This window comes from Emys orbicularis, chromosome 4 (assembly GCF_028017835.1).
Source record: "Emys orbicularis isolate rEmyOrb1 chromosome 4, rEmyOrb1.hap1, whole genome shotgun sequence".
Taxonomy (NCBI): domain Eukaryota; kingdom Metazoa; phylum Chordata; order Testudines; family Emydidae; genus Emys; species Emys orbicularis.
The window spans coordinates 22,247,162-22,272,630 of NC_088686.1; the positions used below are offsets into that span (position 1 = coordinate 22,247,162).

General features: G+C 39.8%; 1 protein-coding gene across 1 annotated transcript in view; it reads left to right on the plus strand.

The window, feature by feature from the left end:
• Positions 1-25,469, plus strand: part of CDC42BPB (CDC42 binding protein kinase beta) — a 122,964-nt gene that overhangs the window by 57,724 nt on the left and 39,771 nt on the right. Inside the window, exons 5-13 of the mRNA XM_065404075.1 lie at positions 2,969-3,117; positions 7,756-7,849; positions 9,942-10,142; positions 12,817-13,065; positions 14,051-14,130; positions 16,873-17,021; positions 17,118-17,198; positions 18,661-18,749; positions 20,536-20,778. Of these exons, the coding sequence (XP_065260147.1) occupies positions 2,969-3,117; positions 7,756-7,849; positions 9,942-10,142; positions 12,817-13,065; positions 14,051-14,130; positions 16,873-17,021; positions 17,118-17,198; positions 18,661-18,749; positions 20,536-20,778 (1,335 nt within the window). The remainder of the gene's footprint in view (positions 1-2,968; positions 3,118-7,755; positions 7,850-9,941; positions 10,143-12,816; positions 13,066-14,050; positions 14,131-16,872; positions 17,022-17,117; positions 17,199-18,660; positions 18,750-20,535; positions 20,779-25,469) is intronic.

The window sequence follows — 25,469 nt, forward strand, 5'->3', positions numbered from 1 at the left end:
TTTAATTGTCATATTTGAATTCAGCACATCAAAATACATAATAAATAGCACATTTTATCTCTGAAGCAGATGACTTCTCAAAAATTGTAGACCAGTGTAATTTAACCTACAGTGTTATACTTTCAGTTTTGCATTAAATACAGAACCTATTAGTATCTATTGGTTCTATTAATGATATAAAGCAGACTTTATGTGATACTGGAGTAATTCCAATATTAGGAAAAGGAAAAGGAACATCTCTTTTACTGTAGGAAATTACAATCTAGTATTTATGGGGATGAGAGGAGTAGAACATTGGGAACACTTTACTCAATTTAATAGTAGTCTTATAATGTTCATTTAAGGACTGGTGAAATATTGAACAGTGTGTTAATCTCTAGAGTATTTACTTACTAAAATAGTTTTTTAATCAACAGTGACTCTTCAGGACTTGAGATCCTGTTTATTGTTTACACTGATCTCATCTTCTAATACATTTAGCTTGCATGCAACAAATTGTTTGCATATACTTTATGAAACTTGAAAAAAATGTGCTTGTCATGGAAATATTCATAGACCTTTAAAGTAGCAGGAAGTTTTTCCTACTAGTTCCTCAATTTGCAGTAGAAGTGAAGAAAATCAAATTCCTCTAGCTTTTTCTCACACTAGCATGGACTGTATGAACAGGAATGCCCGTGCCAGATGTCCACACATTCCATTGCTGCAATTTCTAAGTATTCTGGGACAGATACTCAGAATGTTGTTTTCCATACTACAAACTCTGAGATGGTCTAACCTGGAATGTTATGGTTGTTCTGATTGCTTTTCATATAGACAGTTTAGGAATAAAAGTCACTTGTAAGTACCCCTTTGTTTACTTAATGAAGTATATTTTGGGATAGGTGAAACATCACATAATGGTTTATGAAACACATACAATTTGAAAAAGACAATTCAAACAGTTAATTCTCTTGAAGAACACTCCATGTTCCAGATTCAAGCACATTGGAATTTATAATAAAACTACCTTGCAGAAAGACAGTGGGAGTCTGGACATTGGATGCACAGAGTAGGATGTATATTCATATGTAAATTAATCTTTGTGTCGAACACACTGTTCCCAATGTACATTCAAAATTTGCCAAGTTAGACAAGCAATCCATTGTCAGCATAAACAAATATTTGCCCTAGGGTTAAGCTGTACATGAACGGTTGTGTGGAGGGCAATGTCAAGACAGACACCTTTTGGGATGTCAAGGTAGATGAGGTAATACCTTTTATTGGATACAGGACCTGAAGAAGAGCTCTGTGTAAGGTCAAAAGTTTGTCACTCACCAACAGAGGGTGGTCCAATAAAATATGACCTCATCCACCTTGTCCCTCTAATATCCTGGGACCAACAGAACTACAACAACACTGCATACACCTTTTGGGGTGTCCTTTTGTTTCCAACAAAAGTTTGAGTACATAAAAGGGCAATTACCCTTTGCCTTCTCTTTTACTTTATGGTCTTGTTGACTTAATCTGTTTCCCTTGTAGGAAGGGAGTCTGTTTTTCCCTCCTTCAGGAACTGAATGGAATTCAGATTGCTCTACCATGAGCAACAGAATTAAGTATTTACTTTGGTAAAACTCTGTTACTGAGGATAAGGAAGATCATTGCTAACACTTTATATCACTGGGTGGGAGGAAGGGTCAGATAGAATGGCTCTGGATTGGTAATTGGAAATATAGCCATCAGTCCCTAGGTCATGGGCTAGATTCTAATTCAGGTGGGGGGGGGGGGGAGAGTGTCAAAAAATAATTTAAAATAGGTCTGTGGTCCACTGTGGATAAATAATGAAAGAATTATTGAGTGGAGGTGGGGGGGCGGGGGTGTGGGTGACAGAGCAAGCATGAGAATGACTCTGTAGATTGGTGTTTAGAGCACTTTTGTGAATCTAGCTCACAGTGGCTAAAATGCTGGCCTGTGCTCTAGCAAGCCCCTTCTCTTGCTACCAACCGTGGTAATACAGTGGTAAGAAATTTTAAGAAAAATGCTAGCATACACAAAGCCAAGGGCTTTCAATCTATTTAATGAGCACTAAATTCATTGAAAGTATTTGTTTAGAAAAGCATCTTTTACTCCACTAACTTACGTATTTAATGCAGATTGAGCTCCCTTCATTATCAATCAACATAGTATTTGTGGAGAAAGTTGGTTTTCTGCAGGAAATGCTTAGTAGAATAAAATGAATATTCCAGGCTCATATTTTTGATGTTGCTCACAGGCTTATCAACACCATAAAATATGCCTATAATCCAAACACACTTCTTGTCTAAACAAGAATTTAATAGCAAATCTTATTTGTTCCTCATTCCAAAAGTTTCATATTCCACTAGAAGAATCCAGTGTTTCCTGTTCAAACTAAACAGGGATTTAATGTTGTGATGTGTAAAGGGATTTAAAATTAATTCTCCAGTACATAAATAGTTTTTAAACTAGTTTCCTCTTTTCCATGCCATACAAATCCTCACACTTTGAAACTTAATATGCTAGATTTGGTCATGATTTTTGTTTTGTTAAGGTTTTGTTAAATTAGTGCGGAACCTCACAAAAACCAGTTCCCTAAAGAAAATGAGCCTTGTTTCTGTCACTTCTCTGTATAACTAAACTAGATAGTCATAAATCATTGTCTTGATTGCCTTCTGCTGTATATTCACTGCTTATTTTTATGATAATGACCAGATCTGAGATAGCTTAAAATGTGTTAAGCTAATGTTTTTACTATGATTATATTAAAGAAAATCAGAAATATTTGCAGCAAAATAGGCAATTAATAGTAATTTGTTCATAAAAAGTGACCATTTTGACCTCTCTTCACACATGCACCTTTTCCACAACCTCTTTTTGCGTCCTTCTTGTTCCACAATGAGCTACTTGTATTTAATTGCTGTATTTATCCATTCTGACTCAAGCATGCATTGACCATATTTCTCTTGTTTTTTAGTATTTAGTAATGGACTACTATGTGGGTGGTGATTTGCTGACACTTCTCAGTAAGTTTGAAGACAAGCTTCCTGAAGATATGGCCAAATTCTACATCGCTGAAATGGTGCTTGCTATACATTCCATTCATCAGCTGCATTATGTGCACAGGTAAAATATCCACCTCATTATGCATTTGCCCAATTTTGAAAGTGTCAATGCAGAATTAACTGCAAATACAGCAGTCATGTCAGGCAAATTTATAGGTCTGTTTGCTAATTTTACTTGTTTAAACTTTTAACTCAATACATCAAGTTATAAATGACAAATTTAAGAGGTGGTGAAATGTAATTGATTAAAAATAGTTGGCTTAGTAGTTAAAGAATTAAAATAATAAGGGGTTTAATGAGCAGTTGCCACGCCGGTAGTTTGTTACTTTGAGCAATTCACTTGATGACTTAATGCCTCAGTTCAACCCAGCTAGAAAATTCAGCAAAATCAGATGCTTCTCAGTTGAGCTTCTCTGAATAAATAAATTCAGTAGATGTATCATGCAGGAAAATATTTAGAATGGACCCTTTATAGTAACTGTTGGCTACCTGTCTGCATTATCTATATTAACTGTTTGTAAAATGTTATGTTGTTGAGGTGGGTAGGTCTGTCTGTCTGTCTTACGTATAGGTGTGTATTCCAAGTCAACCTATTCTAACATTTAGCAATGCTAAAAATGTAAAAAGCTTGAGTTATCAGTTTAGTTCACGCTCTGAAACGGTTAAGAAAATAACCTTCCTTCCTCTGACTATGGGAGGAAATTAGTCAGGAAAGCAAAGAACACTTTGTACACTTCCTTATTGTTGGGTTACTCCGAGAAATGCAGGTTCCAGCAAAGCCTTTGGTAAACAGGAGCACTGTTAGGAAGAAGCACATGATAAACGTTTTGTTCAGCGTAGTGAGAATCTTGTTCAAAGGAGAATTGCTCTTCTTGACACTTGCTTTCAGACTTAACATTTAGTATGTTAGTCATGAAAAAGCAGTTACATTAGTACAGAAATCCTTTGCCATTGTTTTTATATTCTGACCTTGTACTTTGTTTCTGATTAAATGTGAAGTTGTAAAGTATGGAGTGTTGTAAGGCAATGATATCATTCAGTTAGCTGTGTGTGCAGATACACATAAGGGATCTAGAGAGTTCTAACAGAGAATACTGCACTTTTGAACTATCACCAGTGTATATTTAAGCGATAATATTGTAGGCATAAGCATCTGGCTTTTAGGCACAGTCAGTCATTTAATTCCCTTGAAATGATATACACCAAAGTTATCACCATTGAAAGCTGAAAATAAAACCATGTATGTGGAAAAATAAGCGTCTGTGATGTTGTTTGAATTAATATGTACATTGTGTATCATTTCTAGAGAATGTATACTCTCTGTTAGCCATAAAGATTGCTTGAATCTACTTGGCTCTCTGGAGCAAGCCAATGAAACTATAAAGTATGTCCTACTTTGAGATAGAGGAAGGGTTTTAATATTGCGTTTTTAAACTTTAGTCCTATAGGCTCTAAGAATGTTTGTTTTAAAACAACACTGTTTATTATAGCAGAGCAATAGCTCTGCTTTATTAAGACCAGCTTTCAGTTTAAAGCTTGACTGTTCTACGTGCTCTCAAAATCCGTGCAGCTAATCAGATTGCCTTGAATTTTTGTGTGCCTCATGGGGATGTGAGGGTACAGTCAGTGATTCAATTTTGGGGTCATTTGATCAACTAGTTCCCAAGACAGCCCCTAGAAAAAATTGTTTTTTCCCTAGTTGACACATTCTAGCAAATTTTTTGCTTATAAATAGAGATCAAATGAAGGCTCAGATATTTCATCAGGGTCTCAAACATTTGAGGGTTACCCCAGCAGAGTGTGTGGCACCCACCAGCCCTTTGGGAGCATTCAGATTTCAATGTTTGGAAAAATAGATTGCTTCTCCAGTTAGGCACACTAAGGCTCACATGCCTGCTCATGCACCAACTGGATTATACAGAGCATGTGCAGAGAGACAGGCTAACTATCTGAAAAACTACTTACACATCGCAGGCTCTGGGTGGCTCTGAGAGTGTTGGTCATCAAATCCAAGAACACCCAGGGCACTGAGAGTTCAAATCCAACCCAGGGCAGAAATTTGAATTAAATAAATAGGCATATAACTCCAATCTGCCTCCTATGAAAGGGGGATTTTTATTTTGGGGAAGTGTCATCTGAGTACAGCAGAATATTCAGAAGGAGCTGAAACTGTTTTGAAAAGAAAATGAGACAAGCATACTGGGAAGGGATGGTGAATAGGTGTGTAAGAGTAGGTGAGGATAGTGGCAGAGGGGATGGGGGATCAGGGGATGCTCAGGGGAGGGGTTTATGGGAAGGTGAGCGACACAGGGAAGAGGAACTGGGGGAGAATAGGGCTGGGATGCCTGTCAGCTCCACATTCCCCTTGTGTGTGTGCCACGATCTGGGGGCCCCAACCTATCTGCAGGGTTGGGTGACCCCTCCTTCCCTGCCCCCCTCATGTGAGCCAGGTTCTGGAGGGGTGTCTGAGCCCCACTCCCTAATCCGCTCCTGTCCCTCCTCCTTTGTGTGCTAGGATCTGGGGGCCCCTGCCCATCAATTGGGGGTCTAACCTGCCTCCCTAACTCCACTTCCAGATCCTGGCTCACGGGAAGTCCTGCCCCTCTGGGTGGGGGGAGCTTAGAACACATGGGTGAGGAGCTGAGAAGAGGTATGTTTGACACATCAGAAAATCTCCGGCACTGGGGTGGGGGGACAGGAACTGACAGGAATGAGATACATTTCTCAGAGCTGTTGTTTCAGGCTGGGGAGTGGGATGAATGGGTGGCTGGGGAGGGAAAAGGTGTTGGGGTGGTTCAGGTAAGAGGAAGGAGGTAGGGATTGGAGGAATGGGAGGAGAGAAGACGAGGGTTTGGAGAATGAGAGGTAGCAGAGGAGGTTGGGGGTCTAGGGGTGTGGAGCCTGACAGTCCTTAATTCTCCCTTTCTGTGTGTGCGCGCCTGGGATCTGGAGAAACCCTACCCCTCTGCAGGGGTCTGAATTCTCCCAGGCTGCTGTGTGTTCTAGGGTCCGGGGGACTCTGCTTCTTTGGGCGGTCTGAGCCCCTCTCCCTGTCCCTCCATATGAGCTAGGGTGAGGGGAATTAAGGTATCTCAAATTTAAACATGAAATCCACAAAATGAATAGTTATGCTATACGTCACCAATGGGGGGTGGAGCTGGCCAGAGTGAATAGAGGGTACAGGACTTTGTTTGGAGGATTGGGTGGACCTGGGGCATAGCTGAGGTAGCTGGGATGAATTTACAGCAGTAAAGCATTTTGTTTAGTGATAATGTGCAGTTTTCTTTAAATACATATCCCAATACAGAAAGGTGTTTTGGGTTTTTTAAAGAAAATTGTGCCTCGTTATTTAAAGTTAAATTTAATTTTATAGCCCAACTCACATACCCAGCTATATTCTATGGAGGGGTGATGTTCCATAATGTACTAGCAGAGTGCACATTGGGATATATCGCTGAATTGATGAGGATGAAACTGACATAAAATGCACCGCCTTCCTCCCTTTCTTAACTTGTACATCTGTTGGATGTTCTTTATACTGCTAAATTGAACAAATCATTTAAAAACTGTTCGGTTTTGTTTTTCCCCTTGCACACTGGCCTGTTGCCCTTTTGAGATTCTTTGAGAGAACTTATAAGGAAATATCAGTAGAGAATGTCTGCCTGCCTTAACCACTAAGTTTCAGCACTATCTTCTGTTTCCTCAGTGCTACAGCCATTTTATTTGCCAATACTTTTAAGTGGATGTGAAGATGAGTGAATACAAAATGGTGAAGGAAAACATGATTTAATTTTGAGACTAAATGAAATTAAATTTACATTATGCCCATTCATTAACATTTTTGACCACATTAGCAATGTAAGAAAGAATATCAGGTTACGAGCTAGAGCAAAAGTGAACTTGTAGTTCATTTCATTTAGTAACATCAGCATATTATACACAACTATACAGCTGTTACCTAGCAAGTTGTGGAATTGTGTAGTTTAGGAGACTTGTTATTGGTAATTGGCTGTCTCTTGATACTCTTATTGTTAATACATTTCTTAAACTTGTTTATAGCCCCTTTGCTCATGTAGGCGTGTAAAGCACTTCAGATGCTATATACATGCAGGAATCACTTTACAACCTCCTAAAACACACCTTACTTCTGGGCTATAACAGTCCAGCTGTTTTAACAGAGCACAGCTGTACTAGATAAGCCTAGGACAGGAAGTGAAATATGGTCTTGAATTGAAATAACAGAGGGTTAAGGGAGACCGAAAAACTGTGCCCAGATTAGAATTTGTCAGGATACTTGGCAAATACAAAAGATTCTACTTCCCCTGCAGAATACTATGCTGAGACATTGGTGCTCTTCAAGACAGTATGTGAATCACCTCTTCAGACTTACTTTCTGCATCACTTGGTTTTATCATAATTCTCCTGTTCAAATACTGACCATTGCAGGTTTGACAGAATCAAAGGCCTGGGTGGTACAGCTCCAGGCATAGTATTAAGTTTCTCTGAACTTACTACATACCCTGCACTTAACTGATAACCAAACATAAACTGAACACCATCAGTGAAGTAAAGAATTTTTCTTTCTAACTTCTACATTAATTTATATTGGCGTTTTCTCAGCAGAGCCAATACTTCAATGAGAACGTTGGCTTCATGTTTGTACTGTATTGACATCACTTTATTTCCTTTAATACAACAGGGACATAAAGCCTGATAACGTTCTTTTGGACATGAATGGCCATATACGTCTGGCAGACTTTGGATCATGCTTGAAGATGAGTGAAGATGGCACTGTATGTATAAAGTCAAATTTTAGTCAAGGTCTTTGTAGTAGGTGCCTGATCTTTAAAAGCCTGCAGCCTAAGGGCACATCTGCATTGCAGCTGGGGATGGGAATGGCAACTTGTGTAGAAGTTACCGTGCTAGCTGTACTCTCTAGCTAGCTTGCTAAAAATAGAAGTGAGGATGCTCTGCTGCAGGCTTCAGCACCAGCTACACAGCCCATCTGACACTCCTGCACTGCTTTTCCCAGGTACATACTCACTTGTGCAGCTGGTGCAGAAGTCGTAATGTCCTCGCTTCTATTCTTAGTGAGCTAACTAGACTAGCACAGGTACTTCTACATGAGCTGCCATTCACATCCCTGGCTGCAATGAAGATCTACCTTAGGAAGACTTTCAGCATTCCAAGGGAGGGGGAAAGAGGTAAAATCAAAATATGTACATTTTTACATACATTTTGTATATATAGTATTTCATAGAGACTACATGAAAGTGTATATATGCATTAGTTATACCAATCTGCTCGTCAACCATTCCATTGCTAGCTGTTGAATTTCTTGTTGGTGTTGTGGAATATCTAAAGATTAACTGTTGCTAATGATTATTAATTGATTATATGAATTAGAGCCACAGGTTACAACCTTCAGGGCACCTTGAAATCATGGGAAAAAACTAATCAGAAATCAAGGCAACCAAACTAGGGGGGAGAGGGAGGAGGGAATTTATCAGGAGCCCACAGCTCTTAAATTAAAAAGATTCAGAGCCCCCCTCACTGTGAGCTGGTTTGTCTTATGTGTAAAGGTTGAAACAAACTTGTAACAGCAGGTGAATTGAGGCAGCCTATATTAATCGGGCTATGTCCCACCCAAGAATTGAGTTGTTGTACAGTTGCTCACAATGTCTACAGCTCAGAACAAATAACATCTCTTGGCCTCATTCAGAAATCTTTATAGACTTGGCATAAAATCCTTGGGCATTAAATCAGACTTCAGATGTCTCCCAGCTCTCTTCCAGTCTGCACCCAAGCTGTTTCAACTCCTGGGAATCACTGTGAAAGTGCCTCTGGACAAAAGAAAGAACTGGGGTATGCTAGCTGGCCATCTGGTACACTGCAAATTTGATACAAATATCTCAGCTAATGCCCCATCTCTGTTTTGTGCAATGCTGGTGGCATGATGAGTACCCAGTGGAACCAGTCGTGGCAAAATAATGCTTGTAGCATCATCCACTGTCACTGAAACATTCCAGAGCCTGGTGACGTTCCACAACCCTAAAGCATCTGTCTTGGCGTTATCCACAGTAATATGCAGAAGGGGTTTGAATGAGCCATGCCAACTTGGCTGCAAGATATGTCAATGGAATTTGCCAAAGGAGCATAAAACTAAATATCTGCCACCATCTCCAAAACTTGCTTTTTATGTGGGTATATTGAAACTTAGTAGCTCATCTCCTTATCCCATCCAATTCACCTATCCTGTAATCCACCACGTTAAGCCATTTTCCATTCACCCCAACACATGATGCACAAAAAACCAAGCTCTAGACTCAGTGGGCACTCCCTCCAGTACCTCAAAATCAAATCACAAAAATGAGCATAGAAAACAGAGTGGGAGCTCGGTAGTCCCCTGCTCTCCCTGCTTCCTACCCCAACCTTTGACAGCCATTTACATCCTTAAACATACACATACGCTGAGGCAAAACATTTTCTCTTCATGTCTTAATGGTGTTTACATCAGTCTTCTCTTTCCCCTCCCTTTTTCACCCCATCAGGTTTGGTGGTTCTGAGTTTCCTACTGCACAGAGTATACATTTCACCATTAGAGCACTGGGAAATCAGAATTTGCCTTTGATAACTTATGTTTTGCCAAAAATGTATTAAATGAAGTTGCAGCTGAGTCCTCTTGAATGTAGTCTCTTTTTGTTTTGAATTTTTTGTACATATTCATTAGTTCATTTTAGTGTTTATGATTGATAATTCTTTTCCCTTTTATAAAAACAAGCATTTCCTAATGTCTTCATCTCCCAAAAATACTAAGATATGATTAAGAATGCTGTCTTGAGGAAGCCTGGAAGCCTTCCAGAATGACGCTTGTTTATTTTTAAGGTACAATCTTCAGTGGCAGTGGGTACGCCTGACTACATCTCTCCTGAGATACTGCAAGCAATGGAAGATGGGATGGGAAAATATGGACCTGAATGTGACTGGTGGTCTCTGGGTGTCTGTATGTACGAAATGCTGTATGGTGAAACACCCTTTTATGCAGAATCATTAGTGGAAACCTATGGGAAGATTATGAATCATGAAGTAAGGAATATAATCAAACCATACATATTTATTAAAATATTTTTATGCAGAAGTTGACAGCCTTTAAAGAAAACATGATTTTTGTGTGACAATAATTCTGTAGTTATAATTCCTTGATATGTCTACTCATATTAATGTAGTTTTGTAGTCTTATCAGCTTGAGTTAAGGAAACTGTTAGCTTTCCTGAGTTTGCAAAAATGGAAAAACCATCAGCTACTGTTGTAATTTGAAGATGGCCTCCAAATTATGATTTTTATTTTTAAACACTTGTTAATCTTTGCAAAATAAAAACTGAGAACTAAACCAGCCCCCATGTTTATGGGGGCCCACTATAAAATGTTTACTGTGGAGTCTGCAATAGCAGTTAAGTAATACATTGTTTACACAGCTGGCACATTTTTCTGTTACACTGATAATCAGTACAAATAAGAAAATTTAAACAGCCTGAGCTACCAGAGATTCATTTTTTTTTGCCCACTGTTAGCTGCAAAACTGGTAGGGAAATTTTTGTTTGTAAGCTTTTGAGTGTGTTTTAAACAGCTCGTGGTTGATCCTTTTGAGAAAAGTTATGCAGAGGGTGATGCCTCTTGGGTGCCTCCATAATAGGAAATTTGTTGCTGTTTTTGCAGCATAGGTACAGCTGCAGTTGTTACTAATGGGACTTCCTCAGAAGAGTTAAATGATCTAAGGACACTCGTGCCCTGCCTATACTAGTGCTCACAGTATTGGTAGTGCTGATGCAAAACAGCTAACAGTTTTCCTAGTGCTGATGCAGCCAATGTGTTGTTTCATTCTGTTTTTAAAATGTTGTTAAGTTGAGTTTATGTATATTCAGGCATGTCCTATCTTAACTAGTTTTGGAAAGTTGTCTGATTTGCTAGTTTTGTGATATTTTTGTGGTATTTGTACCTCTAAATGTTTCTGTAGTTTCTATGGTCTTGCTGTCTTAATAATTCAGTCTGTCTTCAGTTTTGTTCATAGATGTGATTATACTGAAAATTTCCATTTAAAAATTTAAACTTGAAATTCTATTAGGTTAAGTCTTGCTATCTCAGAACACTTTGCGAATTTTAGTGGTTTAACAATCCCACTTAATTTATTTATTTATTAATTTCTTCATTGTTACCCACAGAAACTGAAGGGGAAACTAACAGACTGGACAGGGTAAACTATGAAACCTTACTGTTCATAGACAGGTTTCAGAGTGATAGCCGTGCTAGTCTGTATCAGCAAAAACAATGAGAAGTACTTGTGGCACCTTAGAGACTAACAAATTTATTTGGGCATAAGCTTTTGTGGGCTAAAAGTGGGTTTTAGCCCACGAAAGCTTATGCCCAAATACATTTGTTAGTCTCTAAGGTGCCACAAGTACTCCTCGTTGTTTTTGTTCATAGACAGTGTCAAATATATAAAGTAAATAAACTAAAAATAGAAAAACATTTTCACATCTTTTATTTATAGTAATTTCAAATGTGAATTTGTAAATAGTAGGTACATTTTAGGTGCGATTTTTAAATTGACTTTAACTTTATATTTGACAGATTAAAATATGCTGTCATAAATAATTTATAATGCAAATTATTACATAAAGTCAAATGCTATTAGTACAGATGCCAAAAATACTGAAATCACATTTTTTCCTTACATGTGTACTACTGGTTGACACAGCCTACTATTACATTAATTTTTTATGAATGAATCTGATCTGAAAATAGGATTGATTTTTTTCAATAAATAATACTCAATACAAATAAATACAAATAAAATGCACAAGTACAAAATGAGGAATAACTGGGTAGGGGATAGTACTGCTAAAAAGGATCTGGGGGGTTATAGCAGATCACAAATTGAGTATAAGCCAACAGTGTAACGCAGTTGCAAAAAAAGGCTAATATTATTCCAGAGTGTATGAACAAGCGTGTCATACATAAGACACAGTAGGTAATTGTCCCACTCTTCTGGGGAGGGCTCAGCTGGTGTACTATGTTCAGTTTTGGACACCACACTTTAAGAAATATGTGGACAAATTATCAAAGTAGAGCAATAAAAATGATAAAAGGTTTAGCAAGTCTGACCTGTGAGGAAAGATTAAAAAAACTGAGCATGTTTAGTCTTGAGAAAAGACGACTGAGGAGGGACCTGATAGCCCTTAACATATTTGAAGACCTGTTATAAAGAGCACAGTAATTGATTGATCTCCATGTCTGCTGAAGGTAGGACAAGAAGTAATTGTCTTAATGTACAGCAAGGGAGATTTAGGTTACATATTAGGAGAAACTTTCTAACTATAAGGATAGTTAAGCACTGGAATAGGTTTCCAAGAGAGGTTGTGGAATCCCCTTCATTGGGGATTTTTAAGAACAGGTTAGACAAATACCTGGTGGGGATGTTCTAGGTATACTTGGTCCTGCCTCAGTGCAGGGGGCTGGATTTGATGGTCTTGAGGTCCCTTCCAGTCCTACATTTCTTTGATTCTATGGTTCATCATGCTGAAGACTTCTATTGCTCATAATAGACTTGAAAATGGTAGCTATAACTATTAGTTTCCAGTGTCATTTCTATAGTCTAGAACTTAACTTCTTTACCAAAATAGCTTGTAAAAATTGTATTTTTCCTTTTCACAGGAATTTTCCAGTATAAAATTCTCAAATGAGGTTTATTTTGTTTTTCTAGGAACGATTTCAGTTTCCATCCCATGTGACAGATGTATCTGAAGAAGCAAAAGACCTTATTCAGCGACTTATTTGTAGTAGGGAACGTCGACTAGGACAGAATGGAATAGAGGATTTCAAGTCACATGCATTTTTTAAAGGACTTAATTGGGATAATATTCGAAACCTAGAAGCACCTTATATTCCAGATGTTAGCAGTCCTTCTGATACATCGAACTTTGATGTAGATGATGATGTATTGAGGAATCCTGTGAGTCTTTCATTTAAACATTAAATTATGGCCTTTCTGTGTGTATAGTAACAGTAAAAACTACTAGTTCAGAAGTGAGCAACTTGTTTCTACTTTGTTCTAATAAAAATGTCTACAGCATAACAGTTGATAAACTATGCTAATGCAACAAAGTTAAGCTTTTAAACCCACAAAAGCCATGAAATTGAGTTACATTTCTCCTGCAACTTTAAGTCCACCCACTTGTGCATATGCATTGCAATGTTATTATATAAAACTGAGTAAGATGACCCGCTGCTCATCAAAGCCACACCTAAGGCTCTGAGTTGATGATCACAAGTATCCAGTTCACATGAAATTAGTTTGCACTCATCCCTGCCTCTTGAGCCAGCTTTGGATTGCAGTTAACAAGATTTCTGCTTTTTGAATACTCGAGAAGAGAATTTTTTTCCCATTTCAGTCTCCTAATAGCTTACAAGAATGAATTTGGCAAGAAGAGCAGAGGGAGAGTATGCCATGTGCACATGAGCTTGTCTCATGCAAGTATGCAGTCATAACACACAGGACCACTGGGTTTGATTTTGATGCGTTGTCCAGCACAAAAGCTAGAATATTAACAGCATTCATTTTGGTGCCCAATCGCTATTCACTTTAATGTCTTTTAAAAGCAAAACCAAAACTTATTACGAATGTATTGCATTTTGGATTTGTCATACAGAATTGTCCTCTAAATGGAGTGTGGATAAGAAGAGAGTTTTCAATGCGTATGATGAATTTGGGATAAAGGATGTTGGAACAGTGGGAGATTGTTGTACTCAACGAATAACTACATATTGTACACTGATACATCCTAAGAAAAGTTCACTTCTGATACCACACTCACAGATTCTAAGGCTAGGAGGGACCATTATGATCATCTAGTCTGACCTCCTGAGCATTAAGGCACAAAAAAGCACTTAAGCTTTTTAAACTTTGTTTGGTTTTCACTCATGTTCTTTTTATGCAGGAAATCGTGCCACCAGGTTCTCATACTGGCTTTTCTGGATTACATTTACCTTTCGTTGGGTTTACATATACAACTGACAGGTAGGCAAAAGAAACAGTTACTTGTTACATGTATTGCTCAAATAGGGCTAATCCTAGAAGGTTTACCTTCACAAGCACACTGAAGAATGTGTGTAGATAAAATATTTTTTTTACTGTATATGAACATTTTTGCTTTGACTGTACAAGAATTAAAGGTGTTTTTTATTTATACTTAATCGTTCTTCGTGTATTTGAAATAGAGCTTACAATGCTTGAGGCTCTTTCATTTTGTGGTATTTGTATGGTTGCTGTGGTTATAGATGTTGGAATAGTGTTTACCTGCTGCAGCAATAACTCTGGGAGCAACAGAATATAAACATTGCTTTCTGAGGGACCAAAAGAAACATTGGTATTTTGGATTTTTTACTGTACCATCACAGTTGTTACAATTGATATAATCACTATTGAAGTTCTTTCAGAAGTTCCTCTTTGGGATGTAACTTCCCCTACATTTGAGACAGTGGATTAAATTTTGTTGTTTGGTAAAATCCGTATTAGTTTTCAGCTAGACCCAGAAAACTTATTTTCAGGATTGTTTTTGGCTTGTGATAGCTCTTTTAAAAATGTTTAATTTCAAAGAGAAGCTGTAGCAATATCAAAATTGCAGTGCGCCTGATTTTTATTAGTGGAATCAAAGCAGCAATTTTTGATGTGCAGAAAGTATCCCAATCCTGCCAACATCTATTTTGAAACAAACAAGACTTCATAGACCAAATAGATGCACAGACTGTTGCAGCACAAAATGACATGAAGACACAGTACAACTCATTAGACAGTTGTCAGAAAAACAAATACCAATCAATGAGATCAAGACAATGAGGGCAACTTAACAAAACAAAATCAGAACAATTAAATATATGGAGGCGGTATGTTAGTCAACTTCTGAATGGTGAAACAGTGGCCAATCCTCCAGATATAGCGAAAGGAGAAGATCTGGATGTCCACCTACGACCTATCACCAGAGTAAAAGCAGAAAGGGCAGTCAGTCAATTAAAAAGTGGAAAGGCACCAGGTCCGGATAACATTAATGGAGGTTCTTAAGGCAGACTTGAAGAACACACTAGACATTTTGGTAGGCCTCTTAGAAAAAGTACCAATTGAGTGGGAAGAGAGTCATACGGTGAAGCTGCCAAAGAAAAGAGGTCTCATTGTAAAAAATGGAGGGGTATTCGATTGATGTCTATCCCAAGTAACTTATTATTATAGACAAATATAGAAAGTAAATATAAGTGGTAGTTCCAGGTTACAAAAAGAACAGACCGGAGAAATCATCTATAGATCAAATAGTAATCCTACATATCATCAGGCCTGTTGATTGAATGGCAGTCACCATTTTATATGAATTTTTTTATATTTCCAAACAGCATTTGATATAGTAGATAAAACAGTTTAATGGAAGTTGTTGCACCACTATAGAATCCCTCAGAAATTTGTGAACATCATTCAACGCTTCTATGGAAGTATGACGTGCCAAATAATACGTAATAGTGAAGTGACTTAGCCATTCCTGGTCACTACGAGCATCATTACTGGGTAACGAGATCACAGAGCAACCAAGAGATGTATAGTAGTCTTTCACTCAAAAGTTATGAGGACCTTGACTTTGCAGATAACATCAACTCACTATCCCATATGCATAGAGATATGCAAGCCAAAACAAATGATCTCCAGGCATATGCAGAATTAGTAGGGTAGAAAATCAACGTTGAGAAAACTAAAACTATGGGACTCAACACACAAGAAATGCCAATAACACTGTCTGGTATAGACATAGAAGAGATCTGATACTTCACGTGTCTTGGCAGCATTGTAAGTACTGCGGGTGGAACAGACCAAGACATTAAAGCTAGAATAGCAAAAGCCAGATAACATACCTTTGTAACTTTGAAGCTGATCTGGAGAAACAGAAATCTTGCCCTCCAAACTAAACTTTGAATATTTAAAGCCATTGTAAAGCTAGTCTTACTGTATGAAACTTGGAGACTTAAAACCTTTCTATCCTCCAAAGTTTTCATAAACAGCTGCCTTAGACAAAATCCCAATATCAGATGGCCAGGGGGAAAAAAAATCACAAATGAACTCTGGAGGAGGATGAAACAGAAGCCGATAGGACAGGAAATTACAGAACGAAAATGGAGATGGCTAGTACATATATGTAAGAATGACCTGAATAACATCATAAGACAAGCATTGGACTTGAATGCCGAGAACAAGAGGTGACAAGGTAAACCAAGGATAGCATGGAAATGCATAGTAGAAGCAGAATTAAAAACCATCAAAATGGCGTAGGAAGAAGCTGACTGCAGCAGGAGACTGGCAAAGATGGAAGCAATGGTGAAGGCACGGTTTTTCTGCATGGAATAGAAAAGCATGAGAGAAATTGCAAAATCTTGGCAGAAGTATATACAGTAACACTACATTAAGTGTTGTGCTCAGAAATTTAGGTGCAACTGTTGAATTCCAGCATGAAATGAACATTTTGAAGAATGGAGTTGACCTCAATTCTGCCAAAGATTTTGTGCCACGCTGAAGAATGTGTTATGTACTTAGAGCTCTGAATTGTGGATATATCCGGAAGAGAGCCTGCTCCAGTTCAGTGTAGTGTTGGAATGCAAATATAAAATAGGATAAGATGAATTCATCTTTGTATAAAGAATGATACTATTGTTTATCTGCTTTTTGTTGTAAATATTGTTGTAAGATATTCAGTGATGTATTTTCTAACTCATGTTTTGGTTGCAGCTTATTTTCTGATAGAGGCTCTTTAAGGAGTGTAATGCAGTCCGGTGCTGTAACCAGAGATACGGAGGACAGCTTGCAAATAGAAGCTTATGAAAGGAGAATACGAAAACTGGAGGAAGAAAAACTGGATTTGTACAGAAAACTGCAAAGTTAGTTGGGTACATTTACTAGGATTTGCAATTCAGGTGATGAAAAGCAGCAGAATGCTCGTAGTTTGACTGACATTTTTTCTTATTCAACTTAAGAATCTCCTGTGCCGGATCCAGCTCATGATGAAATCAAGAAGCTAACTGAAGAAATTGAACGTTTGAACAACAAAATAGCAGGTAAGTGTCTGGCATGACTGGCAGATATTCTGTCTGGTATGCTTCAAGTAATAACTTAATTCTAATATTAATATCTCAGTAGCAATAATGCTTGGCTTTATCAATTTAAATTTAATTCAGTACAAATAGTTATTGATGAATTCTAATAAAAGGAAAGGATACTTACTGGAATGCTTATATTAAGCAGCATTTCAGTATTACAAATAAACTCTTATCTTTTCCCTCAACGTCCGTCCTGAGCCCGATAGCACATATTCCACTAGGAGCCAAGAGAAGGAGGAGTTAGTTAATAGGTTCAGTTTGATATGTTCTGAATGTGATCTTTCTTGTACTTTTAATCTTGCTTTTTTTCTCATGGAAAGAAGGGGCATTTTTCTGGTCTTAGGTACATTTAAGGGAAGCACATTAAAAAGAAATTGTATGGTTGTTTTGAAGCCCACTCAATACATCTTCATCTAGCAGTGTCTAAGACTGACAAGTTGAAAAAGGCAATTGCTCAAGTCTTATCTGAGAGAGAGACAACTGTTGCATCCAAATCAATTATTTGAAACTATGCTGTTTGACCACCCTATTTTGTTCATCCATGTAAACATCTCCCAGAAAACATGAGATCAGTTTTAAAAAACTTTTTAAAAAGGGAATGAGAGCTACTTTTCAATTAGTGCTAGCTAAACTTTCAGACTTTTAATCTTAATGAAGCTTTACTAAAGAGAGACTCTTAGTTGCTATTACTATAAAGAAAGGAAGAGCAGAGATGTACGTTTGTTTGAGCAATCACTCTCAAATTTCCACAGCCCTCAATCTGTCATCTTCCACTTCATAAAAGCCTCCTCTCTGCCTTCCTTCCAGATTTCTTAGCTCAAATCAAATTTTTTCCTCTTCAGACATCCTCCTCACTGAAGATGTGAACATCCATGTTGATGTAGCACGCAATTTCCTGGCCTCCAATTTCTGTCGTCCTCTTGACTCATTGGCTTCACCCCTCATTCATGGGAAAGTCCTTATCCTAGCCATGACTAATCTTCCATTCTTCCTACAACATTTATTACTTCAGTATCAATGGTCATTTCCTTAACAGTCTTTCTCTTATTTAGCCATCCTAAAATCTGTCCTAATTTGAGTACAGCGTCCTGCTTAAAAACCCATTCCTGTATTTTGCAAGATAGCATTAATTGACCCCCAAAAACCACTGTTCAAACTTTTTCATCTGGAGAAATGTCGGTCTCCATGACACCAGGGCTCTTGGTAGAGACAGAAGAGTAAAAGTAAAAAAGAGGGTGAATCCTTGGTGCACAGAGGTTGGCTAGAAGGCTCTACTGAGTGGGGAGATGGAGAAGAAGAAATATTTAAACACTGTAACAAGTTCCTAGCCAAAGTTAGTGGTTTGTTCATGTAACATTGCTGTTTATGCTATTGGTGTAAATCTGGGAGCCAAGTATACTTAGTTTGAATTTCTGTACAGAACTACAGCATGAAGACTCCACACACAGGCTAAAAGGACTTGAAAAGCAGTACAGAACAATAAGGCAAGAGAAGGAGGACCTTCATAAGGTAATGGTCCGAATTGCATACCCTGAACGCTCACATCAGGTAGCTCAAGGATAGATTTGTCCAACTGGCAGTATTCCCTTAATGTTTGAAACAGTGCTTTTCCATTTTGTTTGATATATCAGCATATTAGTCCACCCATTCATTTAATGAGTAATAGAGTGACAAGATGAGTAATAGCTGTCTGAGGAGACATGTATGTATTCTACATCGCATGTTGGTAGGTATTCAAGTAATTTAAAAAAACATGCTTTCTTATTAGCATTTAAGGCATTCGTCTATTCATTTTTTTTAGTATGTTCATGATACCTCTCATGAAATAGTGGAAAGTTGAAAAGCCAGATAATCAGGGAAAACAACCTAATTTTCCTTGGCCAATCCCAGTATAATTTATAAAGATTTGATGTATCCAGGAGTGTGGAGGATAGTTTTCTAACTGTTAAAAAAAATTGCTTTCTAAAGCAGAATCAGTTGGCTGTTCCTTTACTCTCAAGACCTTGGAATATCCACAGAATTTTTCAAATTGTAAATCTATGGCTAATAATAAATTCCAGATTTACTGAAAAGTATTTTATACAAATATTTAATTCAGTAAGTTTAGCTGGATAACTTTTCCTCACTGAGCCCACTGCCACTAATATAAATAACATAATATATGGAGATATACCTATCTCATGGAACTGGAAGGGACCTTGAAAGATCATAGAGTCCAGTCACCTGCCTTCACAGCAGGACCAAGTACCGTCCCTGACAGATTTTTTTGCCCCCGATCCCCTAAATGGCCCCCTCAAGGATTGAACTCACAACCCTGGGTTTAGCAGGCCAATGCTCAAACCACTGAGCTATCCCCCTCCCCCATTTGCAGTCAATGAAAATTTAACTTTTTTTGATAAAGGACCAATATGCCATGGCTATAGCATCTAAAGGATTTTTTTTTTGAAGATTGTTTTCCTGCTTTAGTGTGCAATACTACATATATTATATCCAGCGCATAATTCAACCCTTTTATGCTGTTCTTTTTAAAATATAGTAGAGTATATTATCTTACAGTGTTGCACTAAGACTCTATTATTATTATTTCACCACAGTAGTTTAAGTATTTCAAGGTAACTAATTATACATGATGTGTTTTTAAAGTGTTACTCTTTATTTTCATTGATATGCTTTCAGATGGCTAGTGTTGGGCATTGGTTAGGGCCCTACCAAATTCATGGTCCGTTCTGGTCAATTTCACAGTCATAGGATTTAAAGTATTGAATCTTCTTCATAATTTTGTCTGTGGAATCTTGCATAAGATTTTCTTGAAGAATTTCACAATTTTGCTGAGCTCGTAGTGCTTACACCCATAGTTTGTGGGTTTGACTCTTGATCTGATGGCATTGTATATACTGGAATTTTTGGGGTGGGTGTTTTTTTGTTTTTGTTTTTTAAGCGTTGTGCCATTATGCAAGCACATGGCACTAAGATGAGAACTGCCTTGGGCTGGTGGTACATTTTGTGCCTTCTCTTCAGCCAGAGACTATTATGGAGATGGAATATCAGCAGTTGTATGAAAGGAAGTGACTAATTTGTGTGTACAAATCGAGAGACATGTGGAATAACAAAGCTACACAAAGAGAAATGCCAAATTAGAAGGAGCACAATATTTAAACTCAGACAGGATTTTTGTAAATTAGAAAAGTACATATATTGGTTAACTTTAACGTAAAGACTGTTTGTCTTGTTTAGTGTGCTTTTTCCTTGGAGAGGAGATGTGGATTTTTCATGTTGTCTTTTTTAATTTTACCAGCAACTTGTGGAAGCTTCAGAAAGATTAAAGGCACAGTCCAAAGAACTGAAGGATGCTCATCAGCAAAGAAAGCTAGCTATGCAGGAGTTTTCAGAGCTCAATGAGAGAATGGTAGACTTGCGCTCTCAGAAACAGAAGTTCTCCCGACAGCTTCGTGACAAAGAGGAAGAGATGGAAGTGATTGTGCAGAAAATTGATTCTATGAGACAGGAAATTCGTAAATCTGAGAGAGCCAGAAAAGAGGTAACTTGGCAAAATATTTAAGGCTAACATGTTTCAGCTGCTTCTTACACTTCACTTAAGTCATACTTAATAAAAGTAAAAAACTCAGTGTAACCATAATTTACACTGGGTCTGTAAAATTGGCCTGACATCTCTAGCTCATTTTATTTCATTTACAGAGTACATCTTAAATATTTAGTAGTTTGTGAAGGAGATAGTTTAGTGTTTTTCTCGTGTATTCTAATTGCTTGTAATCCAGTGAAAATATATTCTTGCTATATTCTCATCTTCTCCTTAAAAATGTCAAGAGATGCAGTCAGCTTGAAATCTAGTAAATTCCAAAGGTCAAAGCAGTTTATTCAGAGTACCCCTGCCGATTTCCTCTTTTAAATGTTTTACTTTTCCATGGCTGTATGAAAGAGAGGGGACACAGTAGAACAGACTAAGCAAAGTGTTCTGAAATTCAGGAAGTAAGCAAATTGGAAGTCATAGTTTCCTCATCATTTTCAATTCGCTATTTTAGTAGGTGTTTGTAACAACTGTAGCTAAAAAAAAAAATCAGTTCATTTTTAAGTTCACTACACAACCACCATCATTTTACTAGTAGTATTACCATATGGCTTGGAAACACTAATTGTGGAGCAGAATCCTGTTGTGCTGGGTGCTGTACAAACACAGAACAAAAAAACAGTCCCTGCACCAAAGAGCTTACAGTCTCAAGACAAGAGACAGCAGGTAAATAGACACAAAGGGAAGTACAAGGAAACAATGGGGCAGTGCTAGTCAGAATGATGGACAATATCAGTAGCTCTGTTTTTTTGTAGCATCATGACAAAGGAGTTTTAAGGAGGGATTTCAAGGAAGGATAATGAGATAGCTTTGTGGATGTTCACTGGGAGCTCCTTCCAAACAGGGAGGGCAGCTCCTCCCAAGCACAGAGGTGCTTGTTTGAAAATTTAAAAGGTTGAGCGATGAAGGCTGGAGCATCGTTGGCCAGTTGGTCATGGGAGTAGACATTTCAATAGTGAACAAAAGATTGGGTGGTGGTAAATCAAAGGGCATTGTTATCCTCTTTGACCTCACCCTTTGTCTTTCCCCAAACATCTCGGCTGTGTCCAAATGTTGCTGCTTTTTCCTTTACAACATTTCAATCCAGGCCCTCAGAATGTCCTGTATAGGTGCTTGCAGAACTCCTCCACTCTGGTTTCCTGACCCTCAAGTCCATTCAAAGTGCTGCAGCTAAAATAGTCACCATGATTTTGAACGTGTCATCCCCTTTTAAAATGTCTCTATTAGCTCCCTTCAAATTAAAGCTTATCCTACATTTTAGGCTATTTACAACTCTGCCCCTCTGCTTATAGACTCAGTCTTTAAGGCCAGAAGAGACCATCACAATCATCTAGTCTGATGACCTGCACATTGCAGGCCACAGAACCTCACCCACCCACTCCTGTAATAGACTTATCTATGCTTGTAACTTAGAGTTGTCTCTCCACCACCTTTACTGTGGTTGATTGCCCATTTATCCACCCTCCAACAAGTATCTTTCATGCCACCTTTACACATCAGGTGCTGCTCCTTAACTAGGCTGTAAAGTCATTGCCCTCTCCTCCTACTCCTAATCCCTCTTCAAGACCCACTTCTACTGTCATTTCAAAGTGACCATATCTTCGTAAGAGAGAAATAATTCATGGAAATATCGTAATCACTTTATACTATACAATTTTATGAGACAGAATAGTCAAATACTTGGTATAAAAATACTTTTAAATTAACTGGCATAAAAGGTGAGCATTTTAAGGGAAGCTGATTTGGATGTTGGTATGTGTTTTAAGATGCAACTGAACTATAAACTTAAGGGGCTTCTCCTGTGCCATTGTCATTGCCACAGTGACTTACATACCTCACTTCTCCTATTATCATTAATGGGGGCTACATGATTTTCCCATACAGATGTTGTATGTTCTTGATTTATATTTGACTTTAACATGGGTTCTTCTTCGAGTGCTTACTCATGGCCATCCCATATTAGGTGTGTGTGCTTGCCACAGCTCTGGTCCCCCTCCACAGATCCGGTCCAGAAGCCGAAAAAGCCTGAAAATCCTGGGTCTTTACGTCCCAGCCCTGGTGCGTATGCGGTTCAAACCACAGCAGGCTCAGGGCTTGGGGAGCCAGCCTCGGCAGGACCAGCCCCCACAAATGAGTCAAGGGCTACAAGCGCCATCCGAGCCACCCGCCTTCATCCTCTGCCCAGTTGGACTCGACCCGTGCTAAGCAAGGGGCCAAATGGTCATTTTGAGGGTGTGCCCGAGGGCGACTTACCAGACTATTCCCCGGATCCATTTGTCCCAGTGTTTTCTAACCGCCTTTTCCTACCTGCTTGGACCGCTATAACCTCAGACCGATGGGTCCTCAGGACGATGGAGCAGGGTTGTAGCCTCCAGTTCCTTTCTACCCCCCTTCCCTGTCCCTTTTCAGGGACCCCTCTCACGAGACTCTACTCGCACAGGAGGTAAAGGAGTTGCTACAGCTGGGAGCGGTGGAGGAAGTTCCTCTCAAGTACAGGAACAAGGTGTTCTTTTCCCAGTACTTTTCCAAATTCCAAAGGCCAAGGGCGGTCTACGGCGCATCCTCGATCTGTGAGATGTTAAAGTTCTGCCTGGTTTCCCTGGCTTCTATTATCCCCTCCTGGATCCGGGAGACTGGTATGCCATCCTCGACTTGAAGGACACATACTTCTACATAGTGATCTTTCAAGGACACAGATGCTTCCTCCGGTTTACGGTGGGGCCCCACCACTTCCAGTTTGCTGTCCTCCTGTTCGGCCTGGTGACAGCACCGAGAGTGTTTACCAAGTGCATGTCGGTGGTAGCAGCTTACCTTAGGCATCGGGGTATCCAGATCTACCCGTACCTCAATAACTGGCTCGTCAAAGGCAGCTCCAGTTCTCCAGTCCAAAGGGATATCACAGTGCTTCAAGCCACGTACTGCTCTCTGGGCCTACTGGTGAACGACAAAAAGTCAACGTTCGTGCTGGTGCAGAGGATAGAGTTCATTGGAGCGGTCTTCGACTTTACCTGCGCCAGAGCGTTCCTGCCGCTGGAAAGCTTCCACACGATGGCGAATCTCATCACAGAAGTCTCCACGTTCCCTTGGACTACAGCCAGGGTCTGTCTGCACCTGATGGGTCACATGGCAGTGTGCACTTATGTGATCCATCAGGCCAGGCTCTGGATGCGGCCCCGCAACAATGGCTGGGGACGGTCTATTCCCAGTCCCAAGACCCCCTGGAAAAGATCATTACCATTCCCCAGGTGATACTTACCTCACTGCAATGGTGGACCGACCGCGGGGCAGTCCTGGAGGGGGTTTCGTTCGACAACCCCCCTCACTCCATCGAGTAGGTTTCGGATGTCTTGGACCTTGGCTGGGGTGCGCACCTCGGCAACCTCCAGAGACCGAGGAGCTGGTCCCCGGAGGAGGCAAGGTTGCACATAAATGTGAAAGAGCTCTGAGCAGTCAGCTGGAATGCAGAGTCTTCCTGTCAAGCAAGGTGGTACGAGTCCTGATGGACAACACAGCTTCAATGTTCTGCATCAACAGGCAAGGGGGGAGCGTGCTCATTGGCTCTCTGTCAGACACTCCGTCTGTGGGACTTCTGCATCAGCCACGAAATCCACCTGGATGCTTGTCACCATCCCGGTGTGAAGAATATGGTGGCGGACCAGCTCAGCAGGGACTTCTCCTCTCACCACGTGTGAGGTAGCCTGCATGATCTTCCAAAGGTGGGGAACTCCCCAAGTGGACCTGTTCGCCATCAGGCTAAACAGGAAATGCCACCAGTTTTTCTCTCAGCAAGATCTGAGCAAGGGTTCCCTCTCCGATGCCTTCCTCCTGTCATGGTCAGGGAGCCTGATGTATGCGTTCCCTCCGATTCCACTCATCAGCAGGGTCCTAGCAAAGATCGAGAGACAAAGCGCAGGTGGTTGTGATCGCCCTGGCGTGGCCTCGCCAGCATTGGTTCGGCACGCTCATGAACTTGTCAGCGGCCCCTCCCTGGCCCCTGCCCAACTTCCCAGACCACAGTCGGCTCCTACATCCCAATCCCGAGTTCCTCCACCTCTTGGGGTGGATGCAGTGTGGCTGAACCTGGAGGAACGGGCGTGTTCAGAAAGAGTCCAACAGGTCCTCCTGGGGAGTAGGAAGCCTTCAACCAGACTGACTTACCTGGCAAAGTGGACGAGGTTTTCCCACTGAGCGTCCGAACGTGACATCTCTCCCTCGTGTTCTTCCATACGGGCTGTCCTGGACTACCTGCTCCATTTGAGGAACCAGGGCCTGGCACACTCTTCCATTAGAGTGCATCTCACAGCTATCTCCGCTTTTCACCTGCCGATCCAAGGACAGATAGTGTTTTCCCATGACATGACGGTCGAATTCTTGAGAGGGGCTAGAGAGAGATTTCCCACAGGTTCAGGCTCCTGTCTCGCAGTGGTATCTTAACTTGGTCCTCTCTAGGCTCACTGGCCCGCCCTTTGAGCTGCTGGGTTCTTGCTCCTTTTCCCATCTGTCCATGGAAGGTCGCGTTCCTAGTGGCGGTGACATCGGCGAGACAGGTCTCTGAAATTAAAGCCTTGTCCTCCGAACTGCCGTACATGGTCTTCTACAAAGACAAGGTTCAGCTGCGGCCCCATCCGGCCCACTTTAATCCT